The 13,342-nt window shown below is 39.2% G+C and overlaps 1 protein-coding gene across 4 annotated transcripts in view; it reads right to left on the bottom strand.

Annotated features, from left to right (window-relative positions):
* Nucleotides 1-13,342, bottom strand: part of INPP5A (inositol polyphosphate-5-phosphatase A) — a 426,365-nt gene that overhangs the window by 261,277 nt on the left and 151,746 nt on the right. For all 4 annotated transcript variants that reach the window (XM_084635262.1, XM_084635265.1, XM_084635263.1 and 1 more), the window contains exon 4: nucleotides 7,781-7,868. In XM_084635262.1, the coding sequence (XP_084491388.1) occupies nucleotides 7,781-7,868 (88 nt within the window). The remainder of the gene's footprint in view (nucleotides 1-7,780; nucleotides 7,869-13,342) is intronic.

Consider the following 13,342-nt stretch of genomic DNA (forward strand, 5'->3'; position numbering starts at 1 on the left):
GAGCATAAGCTTTAGTGGGCTAAAACCCACTTCATTGGATGCATGCAGTGGAAAATACAGTAGGAAGAATATATATATATATACGGTAGGAAGAGTATATCTGTATGCGTATATATATATATATATATATATATATACACACACACACACACACACACACACACAACATGAAAAAATGGGTGTTGCCATACCAACTCTAACGAGACTAATCAATTAAGGTGGGCTATTATCAGTAGCAGGAAAAAAAACTTTTGTAGTGATAATCAGGATGGCCCATTTCAAACAGATGACAAGAACGTGAGAGTAACAGTAGGGGAAAAATTAGCATGGGGAAATAGTTTTTAGTTTGTGTGATGACTCATCCACTTCCAGTCTTTATTCAAGCCTAATTTAATGGTGTCCAGTTTGCAAATTAATTCCAATTCTGCAGTTTCTTGTTGGAGTCTATTTTTGAAGTTTTTTTGTTGAAGAATTGCGACTCTTAGATAATTACAGCTCAGCTTGCACATAGAAGACACTACTGGGGGGAGAGAGAAGGAGCTAGAGGGTTCCTGGCAACTGTAGTTCCCAGCATCCCCTGAGGGAAGGAGAGGGTGGCGTGCAGGAAACTCCACATAAGCCTGGGACAGAGCATCAAGCTGTTTCTCCCTCTGGGTCCCTGGGCTCTGGGAGGTGAAGGGGGTAGGTGTCTGGGCTTGGGGGGCCCCAGCTGGGATCTGGGGGAGGGAGGAAGTGAGGGTATCTGGGCCAGGGGGCCCCACAGCTGGGCTCTAGTGGGAGGGTGTTTGGGTGTATTGGCTGGGGGTGGGGGTGCATGGCTGGGCTCTGTGGGGAAGGAGGGGAGCAGAGAAACAGGAACTGGATTGTCATGGGGGTTTCTTCAACTCCTTACTTTAGAGGAAATTTTTGTCTCTCTCTCTCTCTATTGTTACAGACATACTTGCTGATAGGTATTTTGAAAAACTACCAAAATAATTGAAACTGGCATGATTATGTAGTGTTATCTTGAAAAATAAAATTTGCAGAATTTTAGAATATGGTGTGCAGAATTTTATTTTATTTTTTTTGGCACAGAATGCCCCCAGGAGTAATATATCTTTTTTTTTAAGGTAGGACTACCAGCACTGCACACAATATTCAAGGTGTGGGTGGCCCACAGATCGGTTTAGTGGCATTATATAAGTCTCCATAATTACTTATCCCTTTCCTAATGTTTCCTAATATTCTGTTCACTTTTTACTGCCATTACACACTGAGCAGATGTTTTCAGAGAACCATCCACAATGACTCTACGATCTCTTTCTTGAGTGGTAACAGCTAATTTAGACCATACCATTTTGTATGTATAGTTGGGATTAAGTTCTCCAATGTGCATTACTCTGAATTTATCAGCACTGAATTTCATCTGCCAATTTGTCGCACAGTCACTTAGATTTGTAAGATCCCTTTGTAACTCTTCAGTCAGCTTTGGACTTAACTAACTTGAATAATTTTGTATCACATGAAAGCTTTGCCACCTCACTATTTACTCCATTTTCCAGATCATTTATGAATATGTTGAACAGCACTGGTACCAGTACAGACCACTGTGGGACGCCACCATCATTTATATCTCTCCACTGTGAAAACTGTAGGTTAGGGTTTTTTTGTTTGTTTTTAAAGGTAAGACCAGCACTTTAATGGACCAATTAAAACTCCATCAACTCTTAACAGGGACAGGATGAATCTTCAATACACAAATATATATACCAACAGTGTATTTTACAAAGTGTTTGATTTACTGCAGTTAAGTGCTCGAGAATGCTGTATTATCTATTAAAATTATGCCTTTTAAAAAAATAAGTCTGTACTCAACAGTAAATTTCCATCCCAATGTGAAGCCTCTTCCAGAATACAGCTACAACCCTCACAGACATATACAACCCCTCAAAATACACTCTCACAAATTCAAGGCCCTGTGAGGTCCTTCATGTTCTATACTCAAGGGGGTAGACTGTCAGGACTTTGTAGGGGTCAGCCCAGTGGGAAAAAAACCCACCTTCACAAATTCCTCCCACAATATTAAATCCTCATGTTCAAATGGTTTCTGTATTTAGAGTTTCTGGGGAGTTTTGTCTGTCTGTTGGTTTTTAGTAAAAAACCTTTTCTAACGTATATATTAAGAAATAAAAAAGCCTCAAATCAGAGGAAACTTAATAAATATAGGTCAGTGAGCTAAACTAGCCTTCAGTGCAGCCACGCAGGAGCCTTGCATTCTGAATTTGTGCCTGCAAACTCTTTGCTCACAGTTCTCTGACCTTTGACAAGGAGAGTGTTGCTAGACTGATGGTTTGTACTGGACTTTCCTGTATATACTAGGAATATGGTTGGGCATTTTGTAGCTACCATGGTACAAATTTTCAAATTCTATGTGGGAGTGGGGAGAGGGTGGGAGAGGCATGGGTGTGCCCTATAACTATAATTTCCTAATTTACTCATGTCTAGTAGCCTTGCTTATTCCGAGCGAAGAAAGCAATGGTCATAGAAATTAAGGAGTTGCCTGGTTAAAACTGAAAAGAAATCACAGGGCCTTGTTTCATCAACTACCAGTTCTCTTGCATGCCAAGAACATATGCAAACGCCCACACATGCTTCACTTCAATGGACCAGTAATTAGCCTGGTGTACACTAAACATGTGAAGTGTCTCCATTACTGTATAGTCTTGCACAGACTCAAGGACATTATGGGCCAAATTCCACCCTAACATAATATATACAGCAGTCACTGAAGTCACTCAGGTTGCCATGATCTGAGGCATTTCAAGTCAGAACAGATTGAATAGTGATGGTTACTAGTTGGCATTTAGTCAAACAACATAAAAATGGAACCATCCCATTATTACTAAGAAGATAATTGTTGAGGGAAAACCTGTTCCTCATGGCCCATTTCAGTGTTGCTTGTCCCTCATCTAATACCAATAAAGAGACCCCTTTAAAAGTTTTACTTTTTTTTTCCATCTGCAAAACATCCGTGAGAGTGAAGACTGATAATTTATTGACTTTACAAAAAAACTACACTGATTGCAGTTAAAGTTATAGCAGAGAATTTAAACACTAAGAACAGGAAATTCAATAAAAATTTCAAGACTCACCTTATTTATTTATAGGTATTTCTATGGCCTTGCCTCTTACCTTTTCTCAGCGTCCATATATCACCCTCCCTATGAAGGCCTTATACAAACTCTCCTGGCAGAGACTGGGACTGATATCTAGATTGTATTGTTTAGTATTAGCCAAAGGATATGTAAAATTGTCTACAGTTGTATGATTGTGTAATGATGATTTACTAAGAGCAGAATTTTTAAAAAATTACTGGTATTTTGAACTGCCAGAAAAATCCTAAGTTAGGCTTGTAGGCTAAGATGTGAGTCAGTTCTTGTTCAAACCAGTTTGGCCATACTTGTTTCCAGTCACAACTGAACTAATACTGATGCAGACTGTTCAGCTAGTGAAACTTCTTGGAAACAACCTTTACTCTTTCAATGGTTGTCACCCACAAGCTTCATTCATAACTGCTGGGAGCTCTTAACTCTAACACTGTCATATTCCCAAAGCTGACATGCATGAGCCCTAATGTAGTGGCTGCTGTCCTACCTTGTGCCAAGCAATTAATCTTCACATCGTTTAAAAAATGTTATATAACTGTTCATTTTGGAATCTGATAGGGCTGATTTTTTTGTTTTTGTAGAGTCGCATGAGGAAATTTTAGCTGCAGGCTCAATCATAGCAGGGTTTGAAAAGCTGCACAGCAATTCCCTGCATCTAGACAAGTGACCATTGCCAAATGAGATCTCTCACCTTTGACCTTTTTCTTATTCTGAGGTATGCTTGCTGCAAAAGCCAACAGGAGGTAAGAGTCCAGTTGTCCGCTGCAGAAGCAGTAGAGGTGTTCATCAAATTCCTTCAGGCTAAACAGTGCAGCTGTAGAGAATTATTTTTAAATGTATTAAGGTTTTATCTAAATTCACAAGCTGGGTACTGACAGCTACTGCAGGGAAGTGTCTTTAAACCAAAAACCTCACCATACACAACTGCGGATGGCACAATCACTAATCTTAGATTGTCTGGGTTTGAGATGGACTATTTTGATTGTTTACCATCCAGTGAATTATTGCAGAATCCTATTTATCAAGAAGTCCGCAAAAGCTCCTTGAATATCACTGTCAGTGCACTATACTCTCTAAATAGTGTTAATGAAATATATCCAATAAGCAACATTCCTTATAATTTCAAAGAGGGAGGTGTATTTTGAGGATCCATGTTACCCAAAGGTGTTTTGTCAAAGCCTTGAATCAGCGCTCCGAGGCAGCCAAGCTGTGCAATTGTGGGCAGCAAAATCAGGATTAGCTCTGCAAAAACCAAGCCAAGGAAAGTCCCACAGAGGCTACAACTGCCAATACTGAAGAAAAAGGGATATTAGAATAACAGAGGTATAAGTTAGCAACATTGTGAATACTTGGGCTTTTGTAGTTCTAAAGAAAATAGAATTTTCACAACATATATGAAGAACTTCTACTTTTTTAAAAAAATAAAAAGTTACAGATATATCTATATATAGATATATAATACAGGCATATTATACACACACACAATTATTAGGGATTACATTTGTTGCCAACTCCATGCCTTAGAAGGAATGGAAAAAAACGACACAAGTTAAAGACCTTTGCAACCAGAAACAAAACTAATGAGGAATTGGGGAGATGAATAACATCCTGAAAGTACCAAGCCACACTGAAGATAAGAATAAAACTTTACCCTAAATGGACACAACTTAGTAGTTAAAATCCCTTTTGAAAATCTATCTAGTGCAGAAAGTGCATGAGCTCAAAGACTAAAAGCTCAGGACTCAAGTCTCTTATCAGTTCAAATCATGATGTTTAAAAATGTATCTTTAATTTGTGATAGTAGTCTTTGTATCAAGGAATCTTGTATATAATTTCAAAGTGCCAGTACGTGATCTATAACAAGTGACAAGATAAAAAAAAGCCTACGATGAAGATGAACCCCTCTCTCTCGTGTACGCTTTTCTGGGTTTTTAGGTTGTTGTGTAGTAGGGGCAGGTGGTAGCTTTGTTTTTTGTTTTTGTTATTTGGTTCAGTCTCTTAAGACTACATACAATGGAAAGGAATCACACAAGTTCTTCCCTAATCCTTTGTCTAAAACTAACACCACAAGCATAGGTCACACATCCATATAAAATCCACACCATATTTACATAGGGTTGAACTTCACAGTTTTTCACTATGCATTTTAGACTGGTTTCTCCTATCCACCAAGTCACTTTCTGCCATTTACACTTAAGTGATGCAAACTGAACTTAAAGCTGTTGGATATTTGCACTGGGAAATTCCAGTCTAAGGGGAATGTTTGTTGCAGTAAAGCTGGCAGAGGTGACTCCACCCACTATGCTACCTCTTGTGTCATACCTTAGCTCCTGGCACAAAGGGGATTGAGAAGGTGTATGAGAGCAGGGAGAGGAGAAAAGGTGGAAAGGGAGCATGGCAAAGCAACACTCCACTGTGACCAGTTCCACATGTGAATTAAGCTCCTAAGGGACCTTAAGCCACCGCTATAAGTTAAAGTTTATTCAAGGAATCAGATTTAAGGCCAGAAGAGACCATTATGATCATCTAGTCTGACATCCTGCATTACACAGGCCACAGAATTTAATTCAGCTACTCCATTATTAAGCCCAATAACTTGTGTTTGAATAAACAATATCGTCCAGAAAAGCATCCACTCGATCTCAAGACTTCAAGAGAGGGAAAATTCACAACTGCCCTTGGTCGTTGTTCTAATGGTTAATTGCCCTCACTGAAGGAAGTAATCAAGTAATCTCTTGATCTTTTTGATAAACCAAACAGGCTGAGCTCCTTACTTCTCTCACTGTAACACACTGTTTCCAGCGCTCAACTCATTTTTGTGGCTCTTCTCTGCACCCTCTCAGATTTTTCAATATCCTTTTTAAAATGTGGACACCAGAACTGCTGTAGTCCTACTACTCTCCCGTTTATATATATCCAAGGATCACAGTAGCCCTATTCGCCACAGCATTGCTCATGTTCTAAATCCTCTAGAGTCACTGCTTGCAAGGCTACATTCCTCCTCCCCCCATTATATAGGTATGGCCTGCACTCTTTGTTCCTAGATGTGTAAATTTGCATTTGCACAATTTGTTTGAATGAGACCAGCTTACCAAGAGATCCAGATTGCTCTGTATGACTGCCTTGTCCTCATCATTATTTGCCATTAAACCAGTTTTTGTGTGATCCACAAATTTTTATCAGCAGCGATTTTATATTTACTTCCTAATCGTTGATAAAAGTATAAAATAGTGCCAGGCCAGAACAGACCTTTAAGAATCTCTTCTAGAAATTCCCACTTGATAAACTAGTTTTTGAGATCTGTCATTTAGCCAGATCTGAATACATTTAACATGTGCTTTATTGAGATTGTATAGTGCTAACTTGTTGAGAGACATTTGGATTATGCTAGGACACTGCAATTAGGACTCACAGAAGAATGGGAGAAGATGTGAAGATGCCTCAGTTTATTGCTATGGCCAAATGGGCCAGCTACCTTCTGCAGCAGAATAGTTAAGTGGAGAAGCCAGAGTAACCAGTGCAGATGTACCAACAATGTTAAGCAACCTCTACAATACTGCAGGTCATATCACAATGTCATATTATGGACCCTCTGATTGACTGACAATATGAAGAATTGGAGAAGAACAAGCTATACAGCTGGATAGTTCTGTGTGTCAGCAGTTAAGTCACTCGACTACATAAGCTCATTGAATATGCTATCAGATTGCTTTGAGGAGTACAAGGGACAGTGGACTGATCAACTGCTGACAGAGAAGCGTAAAGGAGAGCACAACATGCCAGCAACAGCAGCAAAGGAAAGCAAAACTGTCAGTACAAAATTTGCTTTAACAACACATTTTGGATTAATGCTAGTGACCCTGAGAAGAAAGAGGAGGATTGCCTTGACTGGACCCTGGAGAAACAATGTAGAAAAAAGATAAGTCAATATAGGATGGGCTATGATGGATGAAAATACGCTACTTGCATGGAGGGAGGGGTCCGGTCAGAGTCAGGGAAGAAGGTACAGTGGGGCTGAATAGTCTATTGGGTGTACTGCTGTACTGGGAAGGCATGCAATAAAATGGTAGCTGTAGTTTGTTTATTGTATAAATTCAGGCTGTCACCAAATGGTCTCTTCCGCTATAGATAAAAAGGTGTGAATTTTCCTATGCCCGTGTTTCATTTTCACATTTACCTAAATGTTACACTGATACGTGGGTAAGTTTGTTTGTACACTGATTTTTCCCTTCACAGTTATATGAATCAGACTCAAGATCCATAACAAAGTTTCCAATGTTTGCCAATCTCTTTTCAGTTAATAAAACTGCAAGTGTGGCACCATCCCAAAATGTAGCCTGGTGACATTTCCTTGAATGGAGGTATAACGATCTACCAATGACCAGCACAAAAAAACGCAGAAACTCGCCTTTCATGAACTCTGACATTCTACTAACATTTTAACAGATACATTTCTTCTAAACAAATCAATTTGAACATCCCTACCCACATTCAGTACATTTAGAAAAGATGTAATCCCCACCATCACAGAGGATGCTAATGCCAATCCTTACATCAGTTAAGGTAAAACAATTTCAAGATCAAACATAAATGAATTGAGTATTAAACTAATCTCATGGAAGAAGGAAATTTACCGTAAAATGTTCCTGTGACTTGTAGTTCTCATCCAGGTAAACCCGGGCTCTGTTATAGTCTTTCATTGCATCACTTGATAACAATTCTCTGAAAGACATAAATGAAAGACTATCAGTATGAAGGCATATGCAAATCTGTTGTATCTCTTCACCTTCATCCACTATATTCAACATGTCCCTAACATCCACCAAAGAAAGTGTGGCCTAGTTCATATTATTTCTCATTTTTAAAAGACATTTTAAGTGAACCTAAGTGTTGATGAAATGTGTCACACTGACAGCCCTGGAGACTGAAGTTCTCCATATACCCACAGAACAGTTACAGTGCAAACAGCTGCAGTTCAATCTTCCTCAGACTGCTTTGCCAATACTGCTTAACTCTAACCTGAAGGGAGCACCAATAAGAGAGGGTATTTCAGTCTGCATGTCCATTCAGTCCTTGGATTTTCCGCTGAGAGTGTTAACAAGGGAGCCAGTTTCTGACAACCGATGGTTTTGTAATATAGCCACCTGTCTACTAAGGACTGGACTGAGATCAATCAATATATTCCACATAGGCTACTGAATAATAAATAATAATAATAATAATAATGCCCTAATAAATTTGTTAGTCTCTAAGGTGCCACAAGTACTCCTCGTTCTTTTTGCTGATACAGACTAACACAGCTACCATTCTGAAGCCTGAAGAGCTATGGTATTGCAAAGTGCCATCTATATTAGATGAAGGTCTTAGAAAAACCACAAACTTCAACATACTAAAATTTCTTAAAAATTGGGTGAGCCAGCCTAGCAGGCTTTAAAATCTGAGCTCCAGGTTCCCAATTTCTGGAAGACAGTCGGTAAACCTTGCTGGCCAGCTCACCTGACTGTAGAATGTTTGGCTTCAAAGGCTGCCTGCTCTAACGTCGGTGGCAGGCTACTCTCCAGGTGTGGGAAACCCGAAGAGAAGTGAAGATGTTCCAAACAGTTTTGATATTGGCTCACTTGGCGGACAGATAGCTGCACTATTGGGCGGGTTTTCAACAGAGTTCAGTTCCCACTCAACATTCCCTTTTGTCCCTACCTGGCCAAACTCCTTTGTGTCTAAGGTACAGAGGGAATAGGTTTTATTTCCCCCAACACCTGCTCAGTTCTTATTGCTCTCTGTCAAAAAATGTCAAGCACAAGTTGAACAAAACCTGGCAGCCCTGAAAGAGGTGCTGTTAAGGTGCTCCTGCATGAGGTTTTTAAGGCAGGAGTTCATGAGAATAACAAAAAAATGAAAGTTTGAAGAAGCTGCCTTTTTTTTAGCAGTTGGAGGAACTTGGATCCAGCTAATGAGTCTTTGCAATTGCTGTCCCATGGGAGCTCCACAGCTGAAGAAGCTACTCTCCCTATTTATTAGGAAGGCTACAAGTCTGCCATGGAGGTCAGAATTCCATTATTTTTCATGACCTCTGGGACTTCAGGGCTTGGACTATCAGCCCCATCTACCGGGCGGCAGGGCTCCGGCTGTCAGCCCCCAGCAGTGGGGATCAGGCATCTGTGAATTCTTGTTTATTGCCCATTACCTGTCCGTGACTTTTACTGAAAAATAACTGTGACAAAATCTTAAACCTTATTTATTAGCAATGGCACATATGACTTTGCCCATCTACCTTGTTTGCAGGAGAAGACTTTTGGAAGCTATGTCAGGGAACATTCTTTCGACTGACTAAATGACAGTCAGCCTAGCACAAATTTCAAAGGGCCTGAGCCCAAAAGCATTGTGTCAGCAAGCAAGAGCCATGTGATCCAACTATCAACCTTACCCCACCCTCCTGCTTACCTCAGACAGTAGTCAGAATGAGGGAGTCATACATACAAACAGTGATAGGATGGATAGCCCCTTGCCCTCCTTGACAATCACGAGGATACATGCTATTGAAGCATGACTGAGATTAAGATTGGGACAGAAGGTCTCTCCCTCCCTCTTTTGTGTTTTTTTAATCCTGTCCTATAGCCTAGAATGGGATCTATATTCTTCAACCCATAACAATGCACGGGATCTACTCTGACCTAAGATTAAACTATTTTTTGCAGGGGATGGGGGAAGGAAAATGTTCAGCCCTGGAAATCCATAGTAATAATTTTGCATTTTGATGATTTACAATATAAAAGTTGCTCATTCCAAATTATAATTTTTATTTCAAATCCACTGAAGCATAAAATTGGCCCCACTATAAAAAAAGTAAGAACAACAGAACAGTTACACAGAATTATGCAGCAAATTAATTCAGTTTTATAAATGAAAGGACTACTTAATGGCTATCTTTTTTTTTTACTTAAAATAAAAAGGTCCACTAAGTCAACTACTGATGAATAAAATCAGCAGAGGGCACTGTTTGACTACTTTCCATGGAATAGGACCCTCACATTATTTCAAAGTACTGAAGGCGTTGGAGGAGTAACTGAAAATCTGATGTTGATATAACTTGAATATTTACATCAGTAATGTCAATTAAGGTTTAATAGCAAATCAAATATTTGAGAAGAAGGAGGTTTCAGGACATAATTTACTTTCTGAAAAGAACTCACTATGGCTACATTTCATGAACAGTGGCATTTATTGTCTTTATTTAAATGAAAAATGTTTCAACATTAAATTAGATGTTGCACCTCTTCCCTTTAATAAAAATAACAGTTTCATCACATTGCAAATTCACCATTCAAAACTGCGTTAACTATCAAAACAGAAAAATCAAAATTGCAGACAAAGCTACTCAGTTAAATTACTCAAATATGCAAGATCTCAAGTATCTGAATTCTATACATTTAGAGAATTAAAAGCTTAGCCAAAGGACAGTAGTACTGTAGTACTCCTCCTTGACTCAGTGCATCCGAAGTGTCAGGCTTCTGAAATTCTTTTGTCAGTTCATCTCATCTTCTGGTGCACTATATCATTACATACAAAATTAAATGTCAGAGAGGATAAAAATAACAAAAGTTAACCTTAATACTAGTGTATGCTGTCTTTAATCCCCTCAGTGACACTGGCATCAATACTGTTACATTCCTACAATCATTTAGCCCAGAAAAAGCCCTGACCAAAAATCCTTTATATTTATTTTTCAGTTGGGAGAGTAGACTCAGTTACTTGATTTCCAGGCCTGTATTTTAAAATCCCAATATATTCATACTGTCTTCTCATAGTATATTATCTAATTAATAGGGAAAATTCTAAAGGAAATGTAACAATAGCAACTGCTGAAGGTTAAGAGTTAGCGTGGTTTATTGACTTGAGATTCTACCTCAGTCTAGGTATGTATTTTGGAGCTAATACTTGTTATGATTAATATTTCTTCCTTGCATATTAGATTGTTGAAGACAATATGAAAGAACAAAATGACATCTCAATTGCTCAGCAAATTGAATATCTTAACTTTTCAACCTGCAGTGCTTATATTGGGTTTTTTTAAAATAAATTATTTGTGCTTAAATTTTTCTTCCTTTTACACTTCCTCTATCTCACCGTCTATTTCCTTCATATCAGGTTTCCATGCTACCAGCTGTGACTCAACCTTTTATCACAAGGAGTTTGGATTTCAACTACGAAGTAGCAGCATAAGAAAATACATTAGCAGTTAGCATTTTGAAAACAGTTTCTCAAAAGATAGAATTGTTTAATTATTAGAGCTTGCCAATGGCTGAAGATAACTGAATAACCTTACTGTCACATGACATCCTGTCTTGTAGTACTCCCTGGTGGCAAGACTCAGCATTGCAATATTCGTCCTCGCGTTCTTGATAAGGACTTCAAACTCCCTATTTCAATAACACCTTTTTCCATGTTCATGTATTAAAACACACACAAGGCTTCCAAGTCCAAAGAAAACATCCTCAGAGTCCAAACCCGAAAATGTCCATCAGACTTGAAGTCATAGAGGATCTTCTGCCACTACCAAGGCTCCTTTTCCATGATCACCTTCAACAATGGTCTCACTACATCCATAATAAAACAATGGACACTCTTTCCTGGACAACCCTTCTGCAAGTTCTTTGTCCCTATTTCCTGGGTACTGGAAACATTCTTCCTTGCTCTTTCAGCCAAGCACTGCCTCCAGGGCTTTCTCTCTTGAGGCCCCGGCAGGTTCCCACGGCCTCCTGTGCCCCAGCAGACTCTGGCAGCCTCTTCCAGGGACTTCCCTGCTGCTCTTGCTTCCCCCATCTTGATGACAGCCCTGCTTTTCATAGGGAACACCTGTTTCCCCCTCAGCTGCATCTGATTAATGAACAGAGCTGGCTGGCCCCAAGCCTCTGGTCCTTAAAAGGGCAGACCACTCTGTTACACCTATCTTACCATCTGAAATAGTCCTTAAGTATTCCCCTTATAGTACATGTAGGTAATTCTGTTAATACTGAGGTAACAGTATCTATTTACCTAAGTGTATGTTTATACTACATACTACATTGTCGTAGCTATGTTGGCATAACCCCATAGCGTAGACGCAGCCTACACCGATAGAAGAAGTTTTCCCATCAGTGTAGCTACATCATCTACCCAAATAGTGGCAGTCACATCGACAAACATTTTTCCATTGACATAGCTGCCTATCTGATGGGAGTCAGGTCAGCAGAGCTACATTGATCAGGAGTGTGGATTTTTCACACCTTGATCCATTTAGCTATGTCGACCTAACTTTTAAGTGCAGACCATGCCTCATGGTAAAGGCCAATTACCTTCAACAGAATTAAATATCATTTTTGTTAACTGAAAAGTGAAAGTATATTAGCAAACTGGAAATTGCTGCATGAAAACAAATAATCCAAGGTCTAGATTTTAATATCAGATACACAGAGGTCATCAGCACATACCTCAAAAAACAGTAGTATTGTGCTTCTGAAAAAAACATATGCCACATCTAAATATTCAGTAATGAGTGCAAAGACTCTGAACTGGAAAAAAAAAAAAAAGGAGGACTTGTGGCACCTTAGAGACTAACAAATTTATTTGAGCATAAGCTTTTGTGAGCTACAGCTCACTTCATCGGATGCATTCAGTGGAAAATACAATGGGGAGATTTATATACACAGAGAACATGAAACAATGGGTCTCAGTTACCATACACACTGTAACGAGAGTGATCACTTAAGGTGAGCTATTACCAGCAGGAGAGTGCGGGGTGGGGGGGTGGGGGTGGGGGGGGTGGACCTTTTGTAGTGATAATCAAGTGGGCCATTTCCAGCAGTTGATAAGAACATCTGAGGAACGAGGGGGGGGGAAATAAACATGGGGAAATAGTTTTCTTTGTGTAATAACCCATCCACTCCCAGTCTTTATTCAAGCTTAAATTAATTGTATCCAGTTTGCAAATTAAATTAATTGAATTAACAGTGTGTATGGTAACACACATTGTTTCATGTTCTCTATGTATATAAATCTTCCCACTGTATTTTCCACTGAATGCATCCGATGAAGTGAGCTGTAGCTCTCGAAAGCTCATGCTCAAATAAATTTGTTAGTCTCTAAGGTGCCACAAGTACTCCTTTTCTTTTTGAGGATATACACGACTGCTACTCTGAAACCTGAACTGAAAATGAAGC

The sequence above is a fragment of the Lepidochelys olivacea genome (genome assembly GCF_965140295.1).
Source record: "Lepidochelys olivacea isolate rLepOli2 genome assembly, chromosome: 7".
In the NCBI taxonomy this organism is placed as follows: domain Eukaryota; kingdom Metazoa; phylum Chordata; order Testudines; family Cheloniidae; genus Lepidochelys; species Lepidochelys olivacea.